This window comes from Mus pahari, chromosome 20 (genome assembly GCF_900095145.1).
Source record: "Mus pahari chromosome 20, PAHARI_EIJ_v1.1, whole genome shotgun sequence".
Lineage (NCBI taxonomy): Eukaryota > Metazoa > Chordata > Mammalia > Rodentia > Muridae > Mus > Mus pahari.
The window spans coordinates 18,145,334-18,168,128 of record NC_034609.1 but is presented as its reverse complement, the minus strand read 5'-3'; the positions used below and the strand labels follow the sequence as shown (position 1 = coordinate 18,168,128).

Genomic DNA, 22,795 nt, shown 5'->3' with positions numbered 1-22,795 from the left:
TGACAAGTAACTGAGAAAAGGATAAGAGGCAAATAGGTGAAGATAATTTATTTCAATAAATCTTTGAAAAGCCTTACCTTGAACTGCTGTGAGTTAAATTCCTATGAGGTTTTGTTTTTGTTTTTGTTTGGTTTTGGTTTTCTGAGGGCATAGCAATTTGTTTTTACTGTAAAGCAACAATAATAAAAAGCAATCTCTTATAGTGTGTTGTGTGGGGCCCCCTGGAACCCCACGCTGTTCTTGTGTGTGCTGTTTGGGTTGGGGTGTTTTATAATCCTGTTCAACTGGGTGGGGCGTGGCTTCTCCTATGTTTTACTCGGAGGAGGCAGCACCAGGCTTGTCTTTGTCTGACACCTTTCCATGCTGCACATGAAAATAAAGGGGAAGCGAAGTCCGCTGTTCTTCCATTTCAGATGTGGGAAGGTAGAAACCGCTTGCAGTCCATTTCAGGGGGTCTACAAACATTGTAGACTATTGAACAGATGTCAGTGGAAGTGCCTTAACGTGGCTTAAGATGGTCCAAGGAGAGATGGCCCACATTGATGCTTGGTTTGCTCGCTCTGTAGATGGGTTGGGTCGAAGGGAAGCTGGTGGAGAAGTAATCTGCAGAGCCAAGGATTCTGGGTGCAATAGAAGGCTCCTGGCTGTCATCACTTCTTGGGGACACTGGACAGGTGCTAAGTGAAGGCACTAGCTTCAAGAGGCTTCTGGGTCGTTTTGAAACTATTCTGTAGTCCTCTTTTCCTTATTGGCCATATTTAATTTTTGTCTTCTTGGGTCCTTTTTTTTTTTTCCTTTGAACTTTGGCGCTTTTATGTAGCAGAGAGGATGACTGTGCAGGGTTCCGCTAGGGTTGGTTTGACTCTTGGGTGCTCAGGTGGCTCTGACCTTCCCTAGAGCAGTGCAGCCAGCAGTCCTGACCCTTCGCCCAGAGCTCTTTAGGAGCTGGGAACACACAAGTAGGCTTGTTAAGGAGTTGTATCTGTCTGTCCTGGAAGGCTCTCTGTCCTACCTGAAGATCCATTCCCCATGTCTGCTTTCGATACATTTGGAGGTAGTTCTAACCCTGGCTGTACATAGAGTGTGTGTTTGTTTATAAATAATGTATAGATTCTGCCCCATGTGCTGCTTGTACTAAACCTTCCTCTCCCTAGCCTTTCCAAAAATTGATTTCTTACTTTTCCCTTAAGAAAGAAGGCCATTGGGAGGCAGAGGCAGGCGGATTTCTGAATTCAAGGCCAGCCTCGTCTACAGAGTGAGTTCCAGGACAGCCAGGGATACACAGAGAAACCCTGTCTCGAAAAAAGAAGGCCATGCTAGGATGTAACCTACTGGGCACTGCCTTGCCTAACATGCACAGTGTCTGGGACTCTTATGTTCAGCACTGGGGGAAATAGATTAAGGTTTAAAACAAAACATTGGCTTTTATCTCTCTGTAAAATCCACTTATAGATGGGTAAGTCGGGAAAGAACTTGCTAGAATGTAACTCACTTTGAAAGAAATTCAGACTGTTCTGGTCGTGTTCACCTTTGGCCTGCCGTTGGGATCCTGGTTTGCCGTCTGATTCAACAGTCAAGGTGTAGATTGGTTGGAGGTTGTGTGGTTCCCTCTGTATTCAGCAAGTTGGAATGAAGACAGTTGGTAAGGAAGGCGCTGGAAAAGAGGTGTGGCTTGGTGGAAAAGGATTCAGGGTATGCCTGCATTTACCAGGTACCCACGACAACTGGGGCAGGACCATTAGCCTTGATCTGAAACAGTTTTGTGCCTACACCTTCACACATATACCATGCTGGGTTCAAATGACCAAAGGCTATGACATGTGTCTTCTGAGCTAAGAATGTCCACGTGGGGTGCTGTTCGGATAGGATTTCATTAATAGACCTTGTAAGGTTACCCCATTACACTAACAGATACAGAACATGCCCTTAGCTGCTTGCCTAACAATCCATTTGCTAGTTCTTATGCAAAGCCATAGAGTTTGAGAGGCCATAAAGAGATCACCGGCTGGAAAAGCTCAGACTCTGAGAGCCAAGCTGTGTTGTCTTGTTTCCCACGTGCTCCACCTGCTGAGACCCTTGGACCCAGCAGCAGTGGGACAAGCAAAGCCGGAGCAATCCTTCAGGAGAGTCTTTGGGCTGACCTTGTCCTTTGGTCTCACAGTGGACGTGCAGAAGGCTGGGACAGTTTGACCTCCTTGGAAGCACCTGTTTTCCTCTTGGAGAGAAAGCCCTGGCCATGGAAGACAGGAGGTGGGCAGGGTTTGTTTCTCTCTGCATTTCCTGCCCCAGTCTCAGGCCACCGGGAACCATAAAACCAGCTGTGCTGGGGGAGTTGCTGCCAAAAGAAGATGCCCATCTTCCTGATCACACTCCTATTTGTGTGTACACGTGCCTGCAAGAGCACACGCTTGCACACATGAGAGACAGGAGAGAGGAGGGCTGAGGGGAAAGAGGAAAAACAGTTTTCCCAGTTACTGTGCTTCTGAACTGCCTCCTCGGCGACAAAATGTTGAGGGACCTAAACTGTCCTGTGGAGACATTCCTGACCCACCACCCTCCCAGGGTATGTGGCCAAGTGTCTCCTGTCGGAGCGAAGCCCACCCCAGGGACGATCGTCTGGAAGGCAGAAGGTGAGACTTGGGTACAGACAAACATTCTCTTTATTGAGCTACACAGGAATCCATTAGAGAAGTAGACTGGCAGTGTCAGGTGTCACAGAAACCTCACCATTGGGAATAGAAAGGCTTACAAAGACCCGTGGGCTTTTTATTTATTTTTTTTACTTTTTTCCTTTTTTTTCTGTATTTTTTTAATTTTTGTGTTTTGTCTTTTTGCCTCCTTTATTGAAATGGCTGTGACTGGTCTTCAGTAAATATTGTCTTAAAAGTGAAACCATGAGCAGGTCTGGGGCTAGATACTAGTCAAGTAGAAATGACATGGGACTGATCAGGAAAACTGGCTTTAATGTAAACACTACATTCCATCTTTTTAATTTTTTTTTTTTTGTTTTTCTTCCATCTTGTGGTATTTAAAAACTTTATTTTTTTGTTCTTTTTTATCTGCAGCACAAACATCCCAACATGAGAGCGAGGGAACACAGGTCACTGGAACAGAGAGGAGAGGTGGAGAGGGGACCACACACAGGGGAGGGCTTCTGCCCAAGGCCAGAGGCTGTGATGTTAAAGGAAAAAACAAAAACAAAAACCAAACCACACAACCCCATTCCCCAGACACCGGCAGAGTTGGTCAGGTATGCATGGGAAGCACTCATTAGGACAAGAAAACCCAAAAAATAACAACACAAAGGGAGTATAGGAAGGGGCGGGGCGACTTGCTTCTATAGGGCTGGATTTCTATAGGTGATGAGCAATGTCTGTGGCAGCTACCATCGCCAGAGCTGTGCTTTTTCTACGCAAACTTTTGAGAGTGTTTGGAGTCACGTGGCTGAGCAGGGTAGAGCTGCCACTGCCTGGTGGTATATGAGGTGTCTGGGCAGCCCACAGGCATGGGGGAGGGTGGGTACAGTGGCCAGTGGCCTTCTAGACACCCTAGCCTGACATGTTCCCACCAGCCATGGGCTGCACAGAAGCCCTGGGAGGCACCAGGCCCAGCACTGCCTCTGTGTGCCAGCCCCAGGTCTGCTGGGATGGGGGAGGGGGAGGGGGTGGATACAGACATTTTTTAACTTCAAAATAAAAAGGAAATATGAATTAAATGGTGAGTTTTCCTTTTTTCTTTTAAAGCTACAAAGCACATGAGAAATGGTTTTTGTTTTTTTGTTTTAAATCCTTTCAAGTTCTAAATGTAAAGACTCAACTAAAACTGTATTCTACAGCATTCTACAGAAATACACAGCCGTCAGTCACTCTGGGGTCGTAGGTTAGACAGGGGCTTGATACAGAAAGGCTGTGTGTCTTACAAAGGCCAAAGGTCATGCTACCAGGAGATCAACATCAACAGCAAAGAGTCCATGAAGCAGTCTGTAGAGAGAGAGATAGGGGCCAGTCTGACCATTTTCTTTGACTGTACAAACCAACCAACCAACCAACCAACCTAGACCATTTAACTAGTGCAGGTGGTAGGGCACAATGGGGAGCCCTTAGTAGGGGAAGCCCATCCCTGCCTTGTACCTTGCTTCTAGCCTGGTCTGCCAGTCCAGTCCTCCCCAACCGCTCGCACCTCATCCACAGGCCTCTTCAGGGAATCGGGCTTAAACTCTAGGTGAGCTTGGGCAATGGCTCACACATTCCCTCCTCTCAGTAATTTGAGAAAGCAGACCAGGTCTCCCATCTCTCTAATCTTCCCCTGTTCCCATGAATAAAGAAAACTCAGGAGACAGTGGATTGATCGGAGCAATGATTCTTCTAGATTCTTGAAATAAACCACCACCACCACCCAAAAGAGAAGAAGGGTCCTTAGGGGTTTTCTGTTGTGGCTAGAGGGTAGGGGGATGTTTTGAGTGTTGGCCGTTTCTTAAATGGTTTTGGAATTTGGGAAGGAGCAGGCAGTCTCGTGATAGAATGCAGGGGGGTTGGGGGGGCTGGAGAGAACCAGGTCTCCCTCTGCCTGCCCTGCTCATAGCCCTGGGGCTATCTAGAGGAAGGATTGCCAATCCAGGCTCCCACCATGCCCTGTGTGAGTGTGTGCACACACACATGTGCATGCTCATGTGCTGTCCCAGGAAAACTGACGAGCCAGGGATGGTGGTCAGTCTGTCCGCAGCTCTTTTGAGTATTAACTAAAAACATTTTTCTAATATATACGTGTGTATAGATAAGGTTACGTTATGCCTCTTTAAAGTTTATTTACCAACTTGCACTGGTTAGTGGTGTGTGTGTGTGTGTGTGTGTGTGTGTGTGTGTGTGTGTGTGTGCACAAGCTGTTCTGTGAGTGCTGGAATTACCAAATAGGTTGCTATACAGGACAAGAGGTCAGTACAAGCCGCAGCCCCGGAGATTGTTGGCAATGATGATGTCGGTGACGGCGTCGAATACCACCTGGATATTATTCGTGTCTGTGGCACAAGTCATGTGACAGTAAATTTCTTTGTTGGGTGAGCGGTTTTTGCTTTCAAACTGTGTTTGGATGTAGGCTGCTGCATCTTCATAGGTGTTGGAGCCTGTAGGAAGATACAGAGGAACAAGCGAGAGGCCCTAGTGAGAGATGGGTGTGAACGGGATGGTCGAGAGGCAGAGCAGGTGAGGTGAGACAGGAGGGAACAGCAGTATTACCTCACCCCGTTCCCAAGGGCAAGGCCACACTGGAGTCCACAAAACACCAAAGCCCTTTACTTACTATGTTTGTATTGCATGTCTGTGATGCTCTGGGCAGAGCGATGGCCACAGATGATCTCATTTGTACTAGATTAACAAATCTAGATAAAGCAAGCACCTTTACATGGCATAAAGCTAAAATGTACACCAACTCCATAACACTTTTTTTTAAATTTAGTTTCATGTGTATGTGTGCTTGTATGTATGTACGTATGCATGTATGCTTGTGTAGCACACACATGCGTTTGTCTGAAGAGGCCAGAAAAGGACATTGCATCCCCTGAAACTGGAGTTACAGATAGTTGTGAGCTGCTGTGTGAATGCTGGAAATCAAACCTGGGTTCTCTGGGAGAGTCGTGGGTGCTCTTAACCACTGGGCCATCTTGCCAGCCCATTTGACTCTTTTTAAGATTTATTTTTATTTATGTATATGTCTGTGTGCCTGTGTGAGTATGTGCACATGTGAGTGCAGGGGCCCATGGAAGCCAGAGAGGGCACTGGATCTCCTGGATATGGACTTAGAGGTAGTTCTGATGCACCTGACGTTTGCGCGGAACTGATCTTAGATGCGCTGGAAGAGCAGGGAGCACTTAATTACTGAGCTTAATCACTTCATCACATCCCCAACCCTGCAACTCTAATAAACCTGTGAACAAAGCCAGGGAGGGGGCACCAAGAGGTGGTCTTGTGGTACTTTAGGTGTGGTGGGCATCAAGCCAGCCTACGGTCTATCTTTATGTAGTAACGCCCCCTGAGAGGTCTCTGCGGGCTGGGGCATTACTAGAAAGTCTCAGTTTGGGGGTAAGTAGGCTGGTTGGCAGGGATGTGGGCCACTGGGGGCATTGCCTGGCAAGGACTTTCTTTCCTTCTGAAACAAAAGCTAGCTCTAAGCTGGAGATCCAGGCTGGTACCGAGCCACTGTGACAGTGGAGGAGTGAGACATCCCTCAGGTAGGGTCAGGGTTTGCCTCTTCTGCCCCTTATCACAGAGCTCCTGACAGCAGAAGCACATTCAGTGCTGAGCTACAGCAAAGCCACCAGAGAGAAGGGAGTGCCGGAGGCTGCCCTGTTACGGAGCTTCCCAGATAAAAAGCTCCAAGAAGAACAGGGAGACTTCAGATGGAGGTCCTTCCCCGCTGCGCCACTTCTGCTGAGCCTGGTGTTCTTACACAGTTACTTTGCACACCCTAGCCCACCCAGTCTCTCAGACAGTGACCTCCTAACCTGCTTCCTCGTCCTCGTTCTGTGTCCCCATACCTCCATATCCCACGGTGGCATATTTGTGACTTTATTATCCCTTTGTGCTGTCTGCACTTGAACTGTATCCTCTGCAGGCCCTGGAGGACTGGGGACATCTAGCACCTACTCCGCACCAGTGAGACTGGCCACCCAGGCCACATTCTTGCTGAGGCTGAGGAATTCAGCAGTGGCTGCTAAGAGCTGTGCTTACTGGCATGGCCTCCTTGGCTTTTTTGGGGTGTTTTGGCACTTGCTCTGCCTGCAGAGGGTCACCCGTGGCTCCCCCAATCCCACGGCAGCACTGACCATCCATTATGTAGACCTGGTACCAAACACCCATCTCTCTCACCACTCCTCTAGCCACCCTGAGGTGCCATCATGGTCTGTATGGCACCCAGATGAAAATGGGGTTCAGCAGAGTAAGTAACTGGCTCCCTCTGCACCTTGCATTTGGCAAGCCTCACAGTACAAACTGGAGGGTCTTCTCCTCCACATGGCTGGTTGGCTAGTGAAGGAGCTGAGAGAGACTGCCATCCACCTGTGCTGTAGTTTAGAACCCCTTTGGCTGGCTCTGGGGACCTGTGTGGCCCTAGGACCTGAGACCAGTGCCACAGACTAACTCCTGGGCTATGTCAGTGAGTGAGTTCCAGGTCCAAGCAATATGCGCCCATTCCTGGAGTACGGGATGCACTCTCTGCCTTTGCAAGGTGTTGGTCTTGTCCTCAGTATGATTCCGCTCCGAGGGATCCCTAAAACTGCCCAGTCTCTAGAGGGCTGGGCTGGCCTGGCCTCTGGCATCGAATCTACCCTGCTTTAGCCTTTCCCTCCTATGCCCATTTGGAAAGAGCTTTTTTGGCATGGGGGCAGGGGCAGGTTGGCTGGGATCCATTCCTACCCCCAACTCTAAGAACCATACAAAGTGGGGAAAAAAAAAAAAAGGCCCAGCAAAGGCAGAAGAAATGCAGGTGGGGTGGAGAAAGCTTGTAATACATGGAGTGGTGTGTTCTAGAACGGGGAAAAAAAGGCAGTTTTTGTGTGGTTGTGTGAGATGGGAGAGAGCTGGCATGGTGGCGAAGGTGTGGCATGCTCAGAACAAACTGGTGGCAGAGCACAGGTGCCTGACCGTACTCACAGGCTACTGGTCCCTTTCCTTTCTCGAGAAGGCCGCTGTGCTGGGCTAAGGTGAGGGTAGGTATCTCATGAGAACTTGGAAGGCTTCCCGACTAAGTCCTGAGACCTCAGGGAAAATAAACAGGGACAGCAGTGGTCCTGTCCCTGCCCTGATCCCTGAATCAATTGCCATGATACCTGTGGCTTGGGTAAGGCCTCTGCCTGCTCAGAGACATGTCCAGGACTGGTCATGTCTCAGCGCTTCTCCAACATACTGACAGACTCCTGCACTGGCCCCTTGCTTGCTAGCTGGGTCTGCACATTGCTGGCCCAGCCTTGTCCCTGGAGCCCACAGGCTGTGGGATTCTAGTTGGAGTCTTTTCTGGCGTGTGCGTGTGCGCACGCGCGCGTGTGTGTGTGTGTGTGTGTGTGTGTGTGTGTGTGTGTGTGTGTGTGTGTAATCCAGGTCCACAATTGGGCCGGGCAGGAGTTTTCTCTTATACAGGGCCATGAGAACACGCACGCACCTGGGTATTCAGGAAAGCAGATGGTCAAGGGTGACTTCTTAATCTTCTCGCCAAAGAGGTCTTTCTTGTTGAGGAAGAGGATGATGGAGGTATCAATGAAAAACTTGTTGTTACAGATGGAGTCGAAGAGCATGAGAGACTCGTGCATGCGGTTCTGTAGCCCCGGGCGGGGAGGGGAGAGAGCGAGACAGAGAGAGACACACACAGAGAGACAGGGAAGAGAAGAAGAGAATTAGGTGTAAAGAGAGACTGGGCTGGTTAGTACCCAGGAGGCCCTGAACCCCGCACTCCTCCATGAGGTCAGGGTGTAAAGCCTACAGGTGGGTATGCATCCATGGTGCATCTGAGGCTAGCGTGCCAGGTATCCACCATTCTGGGCCAATGGGAGACTTGGCCTGGGAACCGGCTGTGGCTCTCTGGGTGAGGTTAGGATACCCAGAATCTGGAGGGCAGAGTCGCTAGGCAGGTGAGAGTCTTTCTAAAATGTGTGTGAGCATGGTGCTGGACTGGAGTCAGCTGGGGTTTCTCCTTATGTCTGGATCCTGGCCTCTTTCATGGTGGGAGGGTACATACCATGGAGATGATGGTGTGACCACTACTGGGATCCTTGAGGGTAGCTATTCAAGGGAAGTGGAGGGCCATTTCCGAGGGTGGGGCAGGGGATGTCTCCTCTTGCTGGGCCTAACCCAGCCACAAGCATTCCTACAAGGTCTTAATCATGGCAGATATGAATTGCTATCTTGTATACAGGGAGTCGTCCAGTAAACGGCTGAGTGTGACGGGCACCCAAAATAGAAGCTCGAGTTTCAGGAGGAGGACCGTTGCTCCTAGACAAGGGTCCCTTGTTTTACTCTAGGAAGCCAGGTGCATTCACCTATTTCTTGGGGTAGAGGAGAGCCTTGCTGCTGTCAGTGAACTTTTCCCTGCACAAAGAGGTGTGGGAAGGGAGGGCCTCTCTCACTGTCCTAAACAGTCTGTTCTAGTTCTGGGAATCTCGTCACCTGGGGCTGAACCCAAGCTCCGAGCAATCCACACTAGGTCTCGCTAGTAGGGAAAGGAAGGAGGACAGAACGGGGGTGGGGTGGGGTGCTGATGAGCACTGCTGAAGCTCATGGACCTGAAACAGAGTAGGAGCTGGGTTAGCGGCTGGCCTGGTGGCCATTCTGCCTTCCTGCCTGAGCAGGAGGTGTAGGAAGATGATTTGGTGACCATTACTGGTCCTCGGGACCCACCTTGCACCAGCACCGTGCCCAGCGCTCTACCTGCCTTGTGTCATTTAGCTTCATCAGCCTGAAGGGGACGATAAGGTGACACAATTGGGACCCTAAATAGTCCCAGGAGGTGTGGCTGGGTTGGTAGAGTGCTTGCCTAGCATGCTGGAGGCTCTGGCCTCCATCCCCTCCCCCTGCAAGAAACATAGGTGTGCACTGAGCCCTGAGGGTTGATGGTATTGTGGGGGTGCACAGCCCAAGTTCTCAGCGGCTTCCCACATCTTTTGGGCAACAGAAAAAAAAAAAATCGTGCTTCCTGAATCTGCCATGAATTACCATCCTTTGATTCTGCTAAGCAAACCCAGAGACCGTCATTCTCCGATAAAGCCCCCCTGTTCTTTACACACGACTCACTGCCACATCAGTGAATCTGCTCATGGAGATTGAACCATGTAGCCCCATGTTCAGGACACAGCACTGTGACACTGGCAACCAATACAAGCCTGGTAAGGAAGCTCAAAGACCCAGAAGATTCAACAGAAAGAGACATTCCACTCTACAGGGGCACTGTGTCCACTCCACAGGGACACCGTGTCCTATGGCTGTCAATGCAAAACCTCAGCCAGAAGCAAGTTCTCAACACCACTGCCCCTGGGTCCCAAGCATTGCTGAGGCTACAGATGGCCTTGGGCATACTGCAGACAATGGGAACTCTGAGGACCAGGAGGAGGTCACAGACGGGTCACCAGAGTTAAACAAGCTAAAGCTGGGGCCACTTACCTATCTATGGACAGGGCTGAAGGATCCTTAAGGGTCGCTAATGCTTAGGTTTGGAGGACTCAAGAGCAGGTCACCAAGGCTCCTGGATCCCTGCCTGCTGAGTCTCAGCCCACCACAGTCCCTACCCCCAACACTGTTATCCACCCAGAGTCCAGTAACACAGTGACCGCAGGTATTCCCAAGGTCTGAGGGTCCTGGGAGCTGCACAGATTAGCAGAGGTTCTGGGGTCGGAGGATGTACAGAGACCTGCTCTGCAGGGTCAGGGTACGCAGCAGGTCTGGACAGAACTCTGGGAGAGCCTTGAGAAGGGGAGCTATCAGTCAGGGAGCACGCGCAGGTACTGAGACCTTTCATGCTCAGCCTGACAGCCATCCTTCAAGAGCCCATTACCACCGTGCCCAGAGCACAGAGCCTGTACTTCCAGGAGGAAACAGATGCCAGGTACATTCATATCACACACCACCATTTGCAAGATAAAAGAGAGAGAAGTCAGGGTCACAGATGGCCAGCAGCCACCTGCCCACTACTGCCTTCGCACGGAGCCTCTGGAGATATCCCCAGTCCTCCCCTGCCCACACAGCAGCAGGGCTGAGGACAGCAGGGAGCCATGTCCCAGTGTCCAGCAGCAGAGCATGGGCTGTGGCTCCTAGCTATCTTGAGACACCAGGGAGTAGTCTACTAGGGTGCTGAGCCTAGGAAGCAGCTTAGCACAGGGCAGATCTGCCTTCTGCCCTTGGCAAGCTGGACTCGAGGAGGGATGGCCAGCTTGCCCAGCAGCACCGTAGCTACTCTGCTAGGCTGCCCACAGTCCTGAGACTGTGAGAACCTGTCATGTGGGCTTATCTGGCACTGACACAACACATCACACTCATGCTAGAAAGAGCTGGCACTTTTTTATTAATGGTGGGTGACTAATAAATACATTATGGCAGCCAATAAATTATTACAATAACTAGGTATTTATTAACCAGCAAGTCACTCTTCTTACAAAATTACAGTTAATGAGGGTAGGTGATAGCGATGGGTCAAGAGGTGGGGCCGGTGCACCTAAGAAGGCTCTGCTAAGGGGAACGTGGGGTGCCCGGCCTCTGGCCTGGGACTTGAAGGGTGTGTGCACATCAGCCACAGGGGTCAAGTCAGAAGTCAGGGAGAACACCAGGAATTGGGGGCTGCTGTCCATGCTGTGCAGGCAACTGTGGCTGGTGCAGGAGGCTAAGGGGAGGGGAGGGGAGGGCCAGGGGGCTGCTGGGAAGGGTACTGTTTCTGCTGGTGGCCTTTTGTGCCTGGGGAAGAGAAGAAAACTGCCTGTCATAGGGTACCGCACTCTGCCTAGAGGGCCCAGGACTTTGGACAGGGGCCATTATTTCTGGCTTTCTTCCACCTGTTCCCTCCTTGACATGGCCATCATCTGGCATGGGGTGGCGTCTGTGAGCCTGAGCTCCACTCTTTAAGCAGATGAGCACAAGGCTCTCCTGAGTGGTGGGGTGTGGGGAAGCCTGCTTACACCCCTAGCCCTGTTCTTTGGGATGCTGGAGCTTTCTTTCTTTAGTTTGTAGCCTGATGGGCTCAGCAGCCTGGGAGGGGCTGGCCTCCGGAAGCTCAGTTACAATGGAGGTGGAGCCTCAGGGCTGGATTTCTCAGAGCTGTAGGGTGATACCTGGAGCTTACCAGGAGGCCCAGGAAAAAGGGGTGGCAGTTAGAAGATGCTTCGTGACCCCAGGATCTTCAGAAGAAGGTGACAGGCTACTACTGGGTCAGGAGGGTTCATGAGTCTCTCCTGGGTGTGCTGGCTCTCTGTGTCAAGAGGCTGGGTCAGATGGAGATGGGGAGAGGGTCAGGAGGAGAGTGAGGTGAACCCTGCCCTCAGGTCCCTGGCTGTAGCATGTAGTCCGTGGGAACCACGGGCACATCTCTCGCAGCAGTGCTTTCTGCAGAGGGCAAGGGCTGGGGTGAAGCACTGTCAACCTTCCCTGTGGAGAGACAGCCTGGGTATGGGGTTGAACAGGGCCCTCAGTGACCTCCAGTACAGACCGCACAGGTCAGATGCCTCCAGTTCCCAACAGCAGGGAGTGGGCCTGTGCTGCAAGGCTTGGGTGATGGTGGTGCTCTGCATGGTACAAGAGGGGACAAGGGGACAGGGCACGAGGATCTAGGGGCTCCATCACAGAAGGGATGGCGAAAGGCTGAAGGCCAGTTCTACTAGTGAGTGGCTCAGACTGGGGGAGTCCATCCCCATTCCCACACCAGCACCCTCCACAGCTCAGCCCAGAGGCTCAGAAGCCTCTACCTGTGCAGCAAGGGCAGATTCTTGGAATGGACACTGGCACAGAGCACAGGATTTGCCCACAGGCACCTAGGCAACAGGCACGGTTCCACGAATATGGCGAAGGGAAGGCACGGTTCCTGGGAACTGGCTCCTGGCCTGCTGAGTTAGACGACTCAGAAACTACAGCATGGCCCCTTGGGGGACATGGCCACTGCACACCTGGGCCATTCATTCCCCTGATCTGGTCACTTTCAACACTTCCCCCTTACCCAAAGCCACGGCGGAGCCAAGATCTGTCTGTCACTCACGCTTGTTCCCCCCATGGTAGAGCTGCTGGTGACATGGGTGGGAGACAGGACCGCTTTCCCTGTGGACCATGTTCTTGAAGGCTTAGAGTAGACAGCCCGAGACCTCCCTGCCTGAGGCTGACAGTGGTGCATGACACTAGGCCGAACACAGTAGGTCGAGCAGAGGGTAGTCTTGGGGACGGGAGTGGGGAGGCTGGGTACAGGCCCTGATTCTAGCTGAGGGCTCTGGCAACTGTGCTGCAGTGATCTGAAGGGCCACTCGGGGAATGGGAGCCACAGGGGGATTGTTAGGAGTGCTGACTTCTACCTTCCTGGAAATGGTTTTAAAAGGTGGGGCTTGGCCAACATCCCTTGATGGCAGGTGCTTTTAATCTTGCGGTTACAGCCTGTAGACACAGGTGGTCACTCAGGGCACTGCTGAGAAATAACTGCTGTTGGCCCAGGGTCTGAACTGGCCTTCACCATCACAATAGGCCATCACTGAGACTGTGGTCTCCAGGCTGTTCTCTGTTACCCTAGTACATGGCACAGGGTCCTAAAACTATAGAGATGTAGACAACTATGGGTAGAGCGGGAAAGGTGAGACAACAAGACTGGGGTGGGCTCCCAGGGGGTCACCCAGATGGGGAGTGAACTCCCAGAGGACTCCTACAAGCATTTGGCACTGGGGAAGGTCCCCATGCCTCCCTAGACTACCCAGAGTTCTGTTCTTGTTGGAACCAAAAAGGCCGCAGCTGGTGGCAAGGTCATGGGGTCTTATGAAAGAGGGTCAGGGTCCTCCTGGCCTGTGACAGAGCAGGGCTCAGAGTGGAGGCCAGGAAAATACAGGGCTTAAGGACGGATGGCAGAGACCCGCAGACCTTTCCCGAATGCCTGGGGGCACATCTGCATCGGTACAGCCTGATACACGAGCATTCAAACCTGTCTGAACCACTGGTTGTGGTACCAGCTGACTGGAGATGTCTAGGAATGGCAGGGACATATGCTGACCGTCCAAAGGCAGCTGGGGCTAGGGTTGCCAAGGCTCCACCACACCGTTTTGCTTAGGGATCTCTGCAGCAAAGGCCAGCCCTAGGTTCCTAGGGCGTTTACCCACCCAGGGGGCTGGCTGCATGTCTGAGTTGGTTTGCACTCCTGAGCCCACCCTTCAGGGTGTTGGCTCATTGTTTGCCCTGAGACCAGGAATACACCAAGGGCTTCCCACTTCCTGACCAAGGCTGGAGTAGAGCAGGGCACTGGCTTCAGGGCCTGGCTCACGAGGCCCCTATGCTTCTGCCTAAGTAGCCTGCAGTCACAAGGCTGCTGCCTGCTCTGTCTGTGACCTGCAGCCTGTGGCCTGTCTAGTCACTACCACCCAGGACACTTGAGCCCATGTGAGTGGAGCGATGGCATTCTCTGGGCTTGTCATCAGACTATTGGGAGAGCTGCCTGCCCCCTCAGCTGTCCCTCCCCCCCCCCCCCCCCAATTCTGTAGCACAGGAATGTTTCTCCATCGGTGCACCTTTGCAGTCAGCCAGTCTTAAGGAATATTCCCAACCTCATGGGAGTCAGGGCTCAGTATCCTGGGGAGCCCAAGGGCAAGGGAAGATGACCAGAGAGGGGCCAAGATCCAAAGTGAAGGAGGAGAGAACCCCTCCCCAAAGTCTGAGTCTTTGCACCCCCAAAGTGGCCTGATTCCATGTTAGCTTTTGTCGACGGAACTGCCCTCTACCAAATAGACCCTAAGGACTGCTGAGAGATGCCATCCACTATCCCCTAATCGAGCAGCACATGCCACGGGGCCATCCCGCCAGCCACCCTATCACAAAGGTGGAAGAGAAACCAGGACACTGAATAGGAGGTACAGAGAACAGGACATGCCCATTCTGAATCAGATGGCAGTGTTGCCTACTCGGTCTCCGCGTAAGAGACACAGCTGACCAGTGAGCAGCACCCAGGTGGCATGCCGTGGTCTCTGGCCTTGTGCCGTGTGGTGCTCCACACCTCTGCCCAACCCTGTTCCCATGTGTCACGAGGCTGAAGTTGGGTAGGGTGGGGATGCTCAAAGGATGCCTCCTCTTGCCCCCCAGGCCAGCCTCCAGGTTTTCTTCAGTTAACAGGGCATCTGAACAGTGGCAGAGCTCTGGGTCCAGGGGAGGAGTGAGATGCAGACTGGGTAGGAGGCCAGGGCTCAGTAGAGTCCACAGCCCCGTAGGTTTTTGGCGATGATGACATCTGTCACAGCATCAAAAACGAATTGGATGTTGTTGGTGTCCGTGGCACAGGTGACATGGCTGTAGACCTCCTTGTGAGCTGATTTATTCTTACTCTCATACTGCCCTTGGATGTGAGCCACAGCTTCTGGGAAGGCACTGGGGCCTGCAAGATGAAACAGTAGGGGTCAGTGAGGGGAGGTACCCAAGTCCTGGACTGGCCATTGTGCCATTGTGTGTCAGGCCAGCGGCCATGGAGCAAGTGCCAAAAGCCTCCTCAGAACCAGTAGGAAGCAACAGAGTAGGAAGCCGATGGGCTCAACTCCAGCAACAGTGGCTCATGCCAGCCAGCTGGTGGTGGAGACTCAGAGCGGAGGTCACCTTAGGAAGCAGCAGTACATCCTACCGGTATATCCCAGTGAGTGGCTGTCCGAGGGTGAGCACTGTCTGGGAGCTGCGTTCTTCTCACACTGCCTACTGACTCCAGATGCAGATTCTGTTTCAGCACAAGCTGCAGTGGGGCTGGAGTTAAGCAGGTTTGCCTCTCTGTGTGCTTGTAAGATTGCAGAGAGGGAAAGGACCCCCCCCCCCGACACTATGGATACGGTAAAAGGACCATGTTCTGCCTGACTATGAGGTGCCGTGGACTTCTTCCCTTCTCCTTGACAACTGTCCTGTTTCCTTCGGACAACTGAGAGCTGACTTGCTCGCATTCTTGCAAAGTGTCCCCACATTGGTCTGCTTCCTTGGTAAGTCCGGGGAGGATGTGTGGGAGAATGCGCTGGCTTGGAAGAAGAGCAGGTGGGTAAGACTTCAACTTTGCATAGAAGCTCTCCTCTCACTGCCCCAGTTTCCAAGAACCCAGGGCTAGCATCGTCCACGCTAGGACCTCTTGCTAAGGAGGGAGCTAGATGAGGACTGGGATTTGCACCATGGTGCAGAGCTGGGGTGACAAATCTGAAGGAGTCCCAGCCATCTCAGGCATGTATGTAGGTCACAGGTCTGGCCTTGAGCATCTAACAGACCATGCTGTTTGTTAAATCAGGGCTGGAAGTAAGGCTAGTCTCTGTTCAGTTAGGGTCCCCTCCTGTCTTGATTCAAACTGATCAGGGTGACCAGCACACAAGGGGGTCTCACAGGCTATCTTAAAGCTGGAGAAGAATCTGGCTGGCTGGCAAGGGGGGCTAAGCCTTGTTCTCGTCAGCTGAATGTTCTTGGGGTCCTTGTCTACTGACCTACTGGCCTGATTTTGAGAAGCGAGTGTAGAAAGGGCAGGGTGTAGAACACTGTGCTGCTTGCCTGACCTCAGGCCATGACCCACAGGCTCATGCTGCCAGGATCTGTGTCCCCCAGGGCCTGGCCACCTGAGAACAGCTGACAAGGACTGGCTTGTCCTGGGCATACTATAGCCCACCTGATTGTGCTGCCAGTCTTGAAGTTCCCACAGGGTCCCTGGTCACTGATAGCTCGGCCTCTTGTCCCTGTACTTTCTGCAGTATAGACAAGGCCCTGCTGCTAGTCAGTTTGTCCCAGCCAATGGGCCATACACATACACATAGTCTTGTGGTCACTTACGTGGGTGGTGCTGTTAGAATAGCTGTTTATCATTGTGATCGTAGTAGTGATATCAAATTGATCACAGTGACACAGTGATCACAGACTACATAGTTTGCATAGTCATGAGCATCTTTCACCCTTATGGCAAACCTGCAGAGGTTGGGGGAGATAGCCACATGACAGCTCCCATCTCATGGATGAAGAAACCAATCTGAAAAGGCTGTGGCCTGCCTAGGCCACTCTCCAGGGGCTAAGTAAGTAGGGATAGAACCTGCTAGGCTCCCTTACTCTAAGACCAGGTTTGTTGTCCCTTTGATGTTGTGGGTTTCCACTGTGCATGCGTGCTCTGCTTATAGCTGCCTCACTTGAGTTCCCTAGGACTGTTAATATTACACTGGAGACGGAGGTGTAACAAGCCCTAGCTGCCTGGGTCTAGTACAGGACTTCCGGGGTGGATTTTGCAGGGCAATCTGGATATAACCAAGCACAGCAAAGGCACCTGTTTCCTTGGCTGGCCTGTAGCTGCAAGGGGCTGTGTGGGGCGAGGAGGGCTCTACCTGTGTACTCAGGAAAGCAGATGGTGAGTGGGGACTTCTTGATCTTCTCCTCAAATATGTCCTTCTTGTTGAGAAACAGGATGATAGATGTGTCTGTGAACCACTTGTTGTTGCAGATGCTGTCGAAGAGCTTCAGGGATTCGTGCATGCGGTTCTGCAACAGAGTGGAGATACTGGTGAGGGCTGGCCGTGCCCAGCACCCTGACCTACTGTGGCTAGGACACAGCGAGACAAGCAGAGGGATTGGGCCACCAATGCTCTTAGTGCATTACTGGGGACAGAGACAAACAGGACATGTCCCTGCTTCATTCCACACACAGGCAGGTTTGGATGGAGCCGGGGTGGGTCAGGAGTGCTGTCCCTTTCAGAGAGAGCCGGCCTGGGCAGGGCGGTGAGGACACCGCAGAGGCTGCAGTCCCTGGAGAGGACATGCACCATGCACGTAGAGGACAGGGGTGCAACCACCATCCAACATGTCTACACGAAATCGTGGGTCATGCAGACTTCTCTACCGGGGTCTCATTCATTTTTTGCCAGCGAGGTCAGGAGGGTGCACGCATTCAGTTGAACAACATTAACCGAGGAGCGAGGTCCTCGAATTAATCCCGAGTTGGAAGCAGATACCAGGGGACAGCGTCTCGGGGGTGATGTTGCTGTGGCCTTGGTTGGTTGGGTGACTTTGTTGGATGACTGGGCTATGGCTGGGCTGAGGGAAGCTCTCTCTGGGAAAGCTGGGAGTTGGGGCTGGTTTCTCAGAGGAGGGGCCAGGAGAGCCCGGAGAAGAAACTCAGCAAAACAGATTAAAACTGAAAGGAAGCTAAAAACTCAATGGCAAACACAAGAGAAGAAAAAAGAGCAATCCTGAAAAATCGATCCAATCCTTCTCAGACCCAGGAAGTCCAGGGCAGCTGTGGGAGGCACCCACAGGGGTGGGCGCTGTGTGGCCAGGGAAGGAAGGAGGCTGTGTGGGGAGGACAGCCTCAGCTCACAAGCCAGCATGGAGCACAGGCCTGGGGCCAGCATTCACAGCAAAGTCACCCAGCGGGGCCCTGAGAACCTGCTGCTTTCAACTCTTAGCTCACATTTGATCAGAGGGAGGCGCTTCATACCTGCCGGGCTTGGAGGGTCTCTCAGAATCTGCCCATGGTTTTGGCCTTGCTTTGGTAAGAAAAGGCCCTGCAGGCGCTCGTGGCAGGAGTGGTGGAGAAGCTGTGGCAGCCTGTGGCCTGGCTGGGTGGCGCAGAGAGCAGGTACGAGGACAAGATGAGCCCGCGGGGTCCCAGGGTGCAGCGGGCAGGGTGGCTGGTCCGGTGGTGGGCAGCCACTAACCGCAGGGCCTTCCTGGCCTAGCTCCAGGAGCTGCCTCCAGACATCTTTGTCTTTCCACCTTTCCCCACAGGCCAGAGAGGGAAGTGCAGAGCTGGCTTCGGGGAAGGCCGAGGATTGGGTAATTGGCGCCTACATCTTGCCTCTCCAGGGGAGAGCATCCATATGCTACCACCTGTCCCCTGGCTACATCATCTGGACGCGGGAGTAGAACTGCCTTTTACTGAGAAGTGTCTGCACAGACAGCATCTCCAGCTCTTAGCCCATGAGGCAGTCTTACCACCATCGCCCCACAGCCCAGACTGAGGAAGGCGTGGCAATTATGCACGGTCACACAGCTGGCAGGCATGATGCCAGGCCTCGGATTGGATCCATCTGAATCCAAACTGTCCATCTCACACACATTCCCCACCCCCACCCCTTCCGACGACCACTACTTCCACAGCAATCATATTAGTTCATCGCCATTACACCCAGGAGCTGCGGCTGCGGACCGGGGCAGTTGGAAGGCAACCCTTGTTTCCCAGAGACTCGATGCTCTTCCCTGGCTGTCGGGCGGCCAGCCTGGGGGTTAGGAGAATGCTGGGAACAGCTTGCTTCTGACTTTGGCTCATATGTTTTTCCTTCCCCAAGGTTCTTACCTCCATCCCTTGTGGAGGAAAGCAAGAAAAATGGGGGATGAGCTGGAGGCTGGGGAAGGGCTGAGAGAGTAGTCAGGTCAGGACAAACCCTGGAGGACAGAGCTTCAGGGCCACTGAGAAGCTTACAGTGAGGCAGGTAGGGCTGGCTACCCCCAACCTGGAGACCTGAGGCCAAGAGGCTCGGTGTCCACTGGACAGTCCCTTAGGTTATTCTGTGCTCTGGGGACCACTGAGGGCCTGGCCTCAAGTCCCAGGCCTTGGTTCCGGCAGGGCAGGCTCGAAGAAGAGGCCGTGCTCCAGTGGGAAGAGTTTCCCAGCCTTGACTCGTTTTCAATTCCATGGTGGGTATAGCATCCACTTCCAGATGTGGCCAGGAGAAAAGACAGGCCAAGGGCAAGAACCCAAGAATAGCTCTAGTGGCACAGAAGTGGCCCATAGTTGTGGGGAGCCTACTGGGTCAGTTGATCAGAAGGATGTACTAACAGAGAGGGTAGTCACAGAGTCTGGCGTTCAAGAGCAATCGAGGGCATGTTTTCCCGCACCCCACACTGGGGCTTGGAACTAGACCACTGCCTGCCACAGCCACTGCGAGGGACAACACTGAATCCCAGCGAGCACGTGATGAAAGTCTGGACCAGCCCTCCAAGCAGCAGCTTGGCCCAGAGGCACTCAAGACGGCGGGTCCTCCTCTGCCGGCAATGTTCCCTCACAGCACATATCCCAACGCTCATCCACACCCTGCACACACACCAGCAGTGACTGGGCTGGTAAACAAATCGGACTCATAAGGAAGACAGGCCTTGTTCAAGGCTACCCTGCTTACAAACCCTCCAGTGACCCTTGGTGCCGATCCTAAAGGCTCAGGGTGAGCCCACAGCCACAAGCCCCGCTTTCTGAAGCAGGCTTGTCTCCCATGACTGGGTAGGGCATGCTTGAGGCCTGGTCCCTTTTCCAGGCCCTGTGAACAGGCCCACGGACTCATAGGCTTAAACTCCAAATGCGATAAGCTCAGTGGATGTATCTGGCTCATGGCATTCACCAGTGATCACACACCCACGTGCTGGCCAATGCTAAGCCAGAAACGTCTCCATGATCAGCAGCCTTAGACAAGGCTGGCGCTATTACTGTCCACCTTTCACATGACAGGAACCCAGGCAGAAAAGTCACTGCCTGAATTTAGCAGTATACCAATAGGCAGCAGAGCCAGGATGAGGCCAAGGGGAAGGCAGGCAAGGGCCCCCTCTCAAGCCAGAGGCAGAGAAAGCCCAAAGCCACACTTGACACTCATCAGTATGCTTCCGATCTTGGTGTCCTTGGCCAAGCAGCCCCATACCTCTCCAGTTGGCCAGTACCCCGGGAAGGGCAGACAAGCAAAAACCATCTTTCCTGTTGTGTGTATGCCTTTGCTCGGCTGCAGTCTTCTCTCTCTCTCTCTCTCTCTCTCTCTCTCTCTCTCTCTCTCTCTCTCTCTCTCTCTCTCTCCTTCTCTTTCTTTCTTTCTTTTGGTCTGACAGCTCTGTGGCTCCATTGTTTACTAACAAGGTGCTTCCTAGCCAAGACCCCAACTCTGATATGTTATTTGTAGTGAATTCGTATATAAACTGCAGCAGGAGATCCCTAGCTGCTTCTGCCGCACTGGCCTCCCTTGGCAATACAGACTAGGCAAGGGTGCCTGGCCTAGCCCGTCTGTGAGGCCCGAGGACTCTGACTGCTGACTTGGTCTATGGCCAGCTTTCACTTGAGGTCACTCACCGTGGTTTCGTCCTCGTGGAGCACCTGGTCATAGCCGCTGAGTGCGACACAGAAGATGATGGCCGTGACATCCTCAAAGCAGTGGATCCACTTCTTGCGTTCAGATCGCTGGCCCCCAACATCAAACAGCCTGCAGGGAGGCAGGGAAAGCTGTGAGGATGGGGATGCCTGGGAGCTAGAGGTGAGAGTGGGAAGCAGACTGACAGATGAGCCACTGCCACCCTGGGGACTGGATGCAGCCCCTGGGGACTGCAGGCAGCTCTCACCACCTGTGAGACCTGTCCCATAACTGAACTATGTGCGCAAAGAGACTGACTCAAAGTCCTGCCTCACCTCTCTGTCTCCTAGTTTCACCTGGTATCAAGACACCAGACCTAGAAGTCAGAATGGGTCACCAGGCCTTACTTAGCACATGAAGGTTACTCTTGGGAGACAATATCCTCCCGGACAGTCCTGAAAACCTGGCAGCAGCACAGTTCAGGCCCTTGTTCTTAGGCCCTCAGAGCCTGTGTCTGGGGAAAACGTGTTTTTTTTGTTTTTGTTTTTTTCCTAAGACCTCACCCTCTCCAGGCTCTCCAGCACGTGAGCGGGAGAGCTGCTCTCTCAGCCTCTCTAGCTTTGAGATTATCATGAGCTCTGGTCTCCCAGGCATGGCTTGGGCTTACCCACCTGGTTCAGGCTTACCGCCATGTTCCCTTCCAGGGGGCTCTTAAGCAAGCCACCTGCTGCTTTTAGCCTTTGAACTTGGCAGAAACCAAGTACCCAAATGAGAAAATCCTTGAGGCAAGACACTACCTGGCTATCCAGATGAGGTGAGGCAGGGAGGGCATGAACATCTCTCTGCCACATCCCCAGGCCCATCGCCACAGGGCCCATCCATCTCCTTAGGCCTCACCTGAAGTGGAGGTTCTTGAAGGTGAAGTGGGTTTCTACGATGCCGGTTGTTTTGACCCTGGTTCGGAGGATGTCCTGCTCAGTGGGCTGGTAGTCAGCGGCTCCAATCCGATCCAGGCTGTCCAGGTAGCTGGGGATGACAACACACAAGAGTCCATGGACCTGGGCCCTGTCCTAGGCTCACTACCTTTAGAGTCTGGTATCAGCCATAGCCTTTGCAAGGTTGACTGTGGGATCAATGGATGTGGAGACAAGCAAGAGAGAGCCTGAGGGTCTTGGACTGGCTGTCTCTAAGGTCCTCTTATTCAGACTCAAAGGAGCTGGGCACAAAGACCCAGCAAATGAGACTAGCAAGTACACAGCACAGTGCTGTTATGTCTTCATTGAAAAATAATAATGGCTAATAGGTAGCATCTACTCTTTTGAATATGTTTCCTTTTACAGTATGTGTATGTTTTGTCTGTCTGTATGTCTGTGCACCACATGCATGTGTACCACAGACGCCAGAGAATATTTCAGATCCCCTGGAACTCGAGTCACAGATAGTTGTGAGCTACCATGTAAGTGCTGGGAATTGAACCTGTGTCCTCTGGAAGAACAGCCAGTGCTCTTAACCACTGAACCACCCCTCCAGTCTTAGGTTCTATTCTTTACATGTATTCATGTTCCATCTTCGCATTCTCTGTGCCAAATGCACTGCTTGACACATTAAAAAATCCGAGGCTCAGTGCAGGACAGTCCCATGGCTCCAGAGTCTTCATTCTTAGATCTCTATGGTACTTTGAGAGGCTCTGAGCATCTGTCTACCATTGATACTTTCTTCTTTTTTACTAAGAGGTCTGTGTGCCTCTTCCCATTTGATGCTTTTGTAAGTGGGGATCGGGGTGTGAGGGGGGGTCTACCTCAGGCAAGCAGTGGTAGGACTTCCCTGGAGCCTGGATCGTTGGAATCAGGGTTCTCCAAATGCTCTTAGTGGGAGGCAGAGTGGGGGTGGTCAAGGGAAGAAGCTGAGGCAGCAGAATAGGTCCGTGATATTGGACCCATCCGGGTTCCTTAGAAGGCCAGAGTATATCTGGGAAGGTTTTATGCTCAGTCCTCAGTGGCCGACTCTCCTTGACCATAGCTACTAATGGCCCATTCTTTCAGGCTAATCTCACGATCC

General features: G+C 52.6%; 1 protein-coding gene across 4 annotated transcripts in view; it reads right to left on the bottom strand.

Annotated features, from left to right (window-relative positions):
• Positions 1–2,642: 2,642 nt before the first annotated feature.
• Gnao1 (G protein subunit alpha o1) overlaps positions 2,643–22,795 on the bottom strand; it is a 156,894-nt gene continuing 136,741 nt past the window's right edge. The window contains exons 5-9 of one of the 4 annotated variants that reach the window (XM_021220872.2): positions 21,635–21,763; positions 20,740–20,869; positions 8,149–8,302; positions 4,904–5,119; positions 2,643–3,980 (exon numbers count right to left, since the gene is read on the bottom strand). In XM_021220872.2, the coding sequence (XP_021076531.1) occupies positions 4,932–5,119; positions 8,149–8,302; positions 20,740–20,869; positions 21,635–21,763 (601 nt within the window). In that variant the 3' untranslated portion in view covers positions 2,643–3,980; positions 4,904–4,931. Of the gene's footprint in view, positions 5,120–8,148; positions 8,303–10,966; positions 15,073–17,020; positions 17,175–20,739; positions 20,870–21,634; positions 21,764–22,795 lie in introns of those variants that run through there. The other 3 variants (XM_029532350.1, XM_029532348.1, XM_021220873.2) reach the window with 3 other exon arrangements.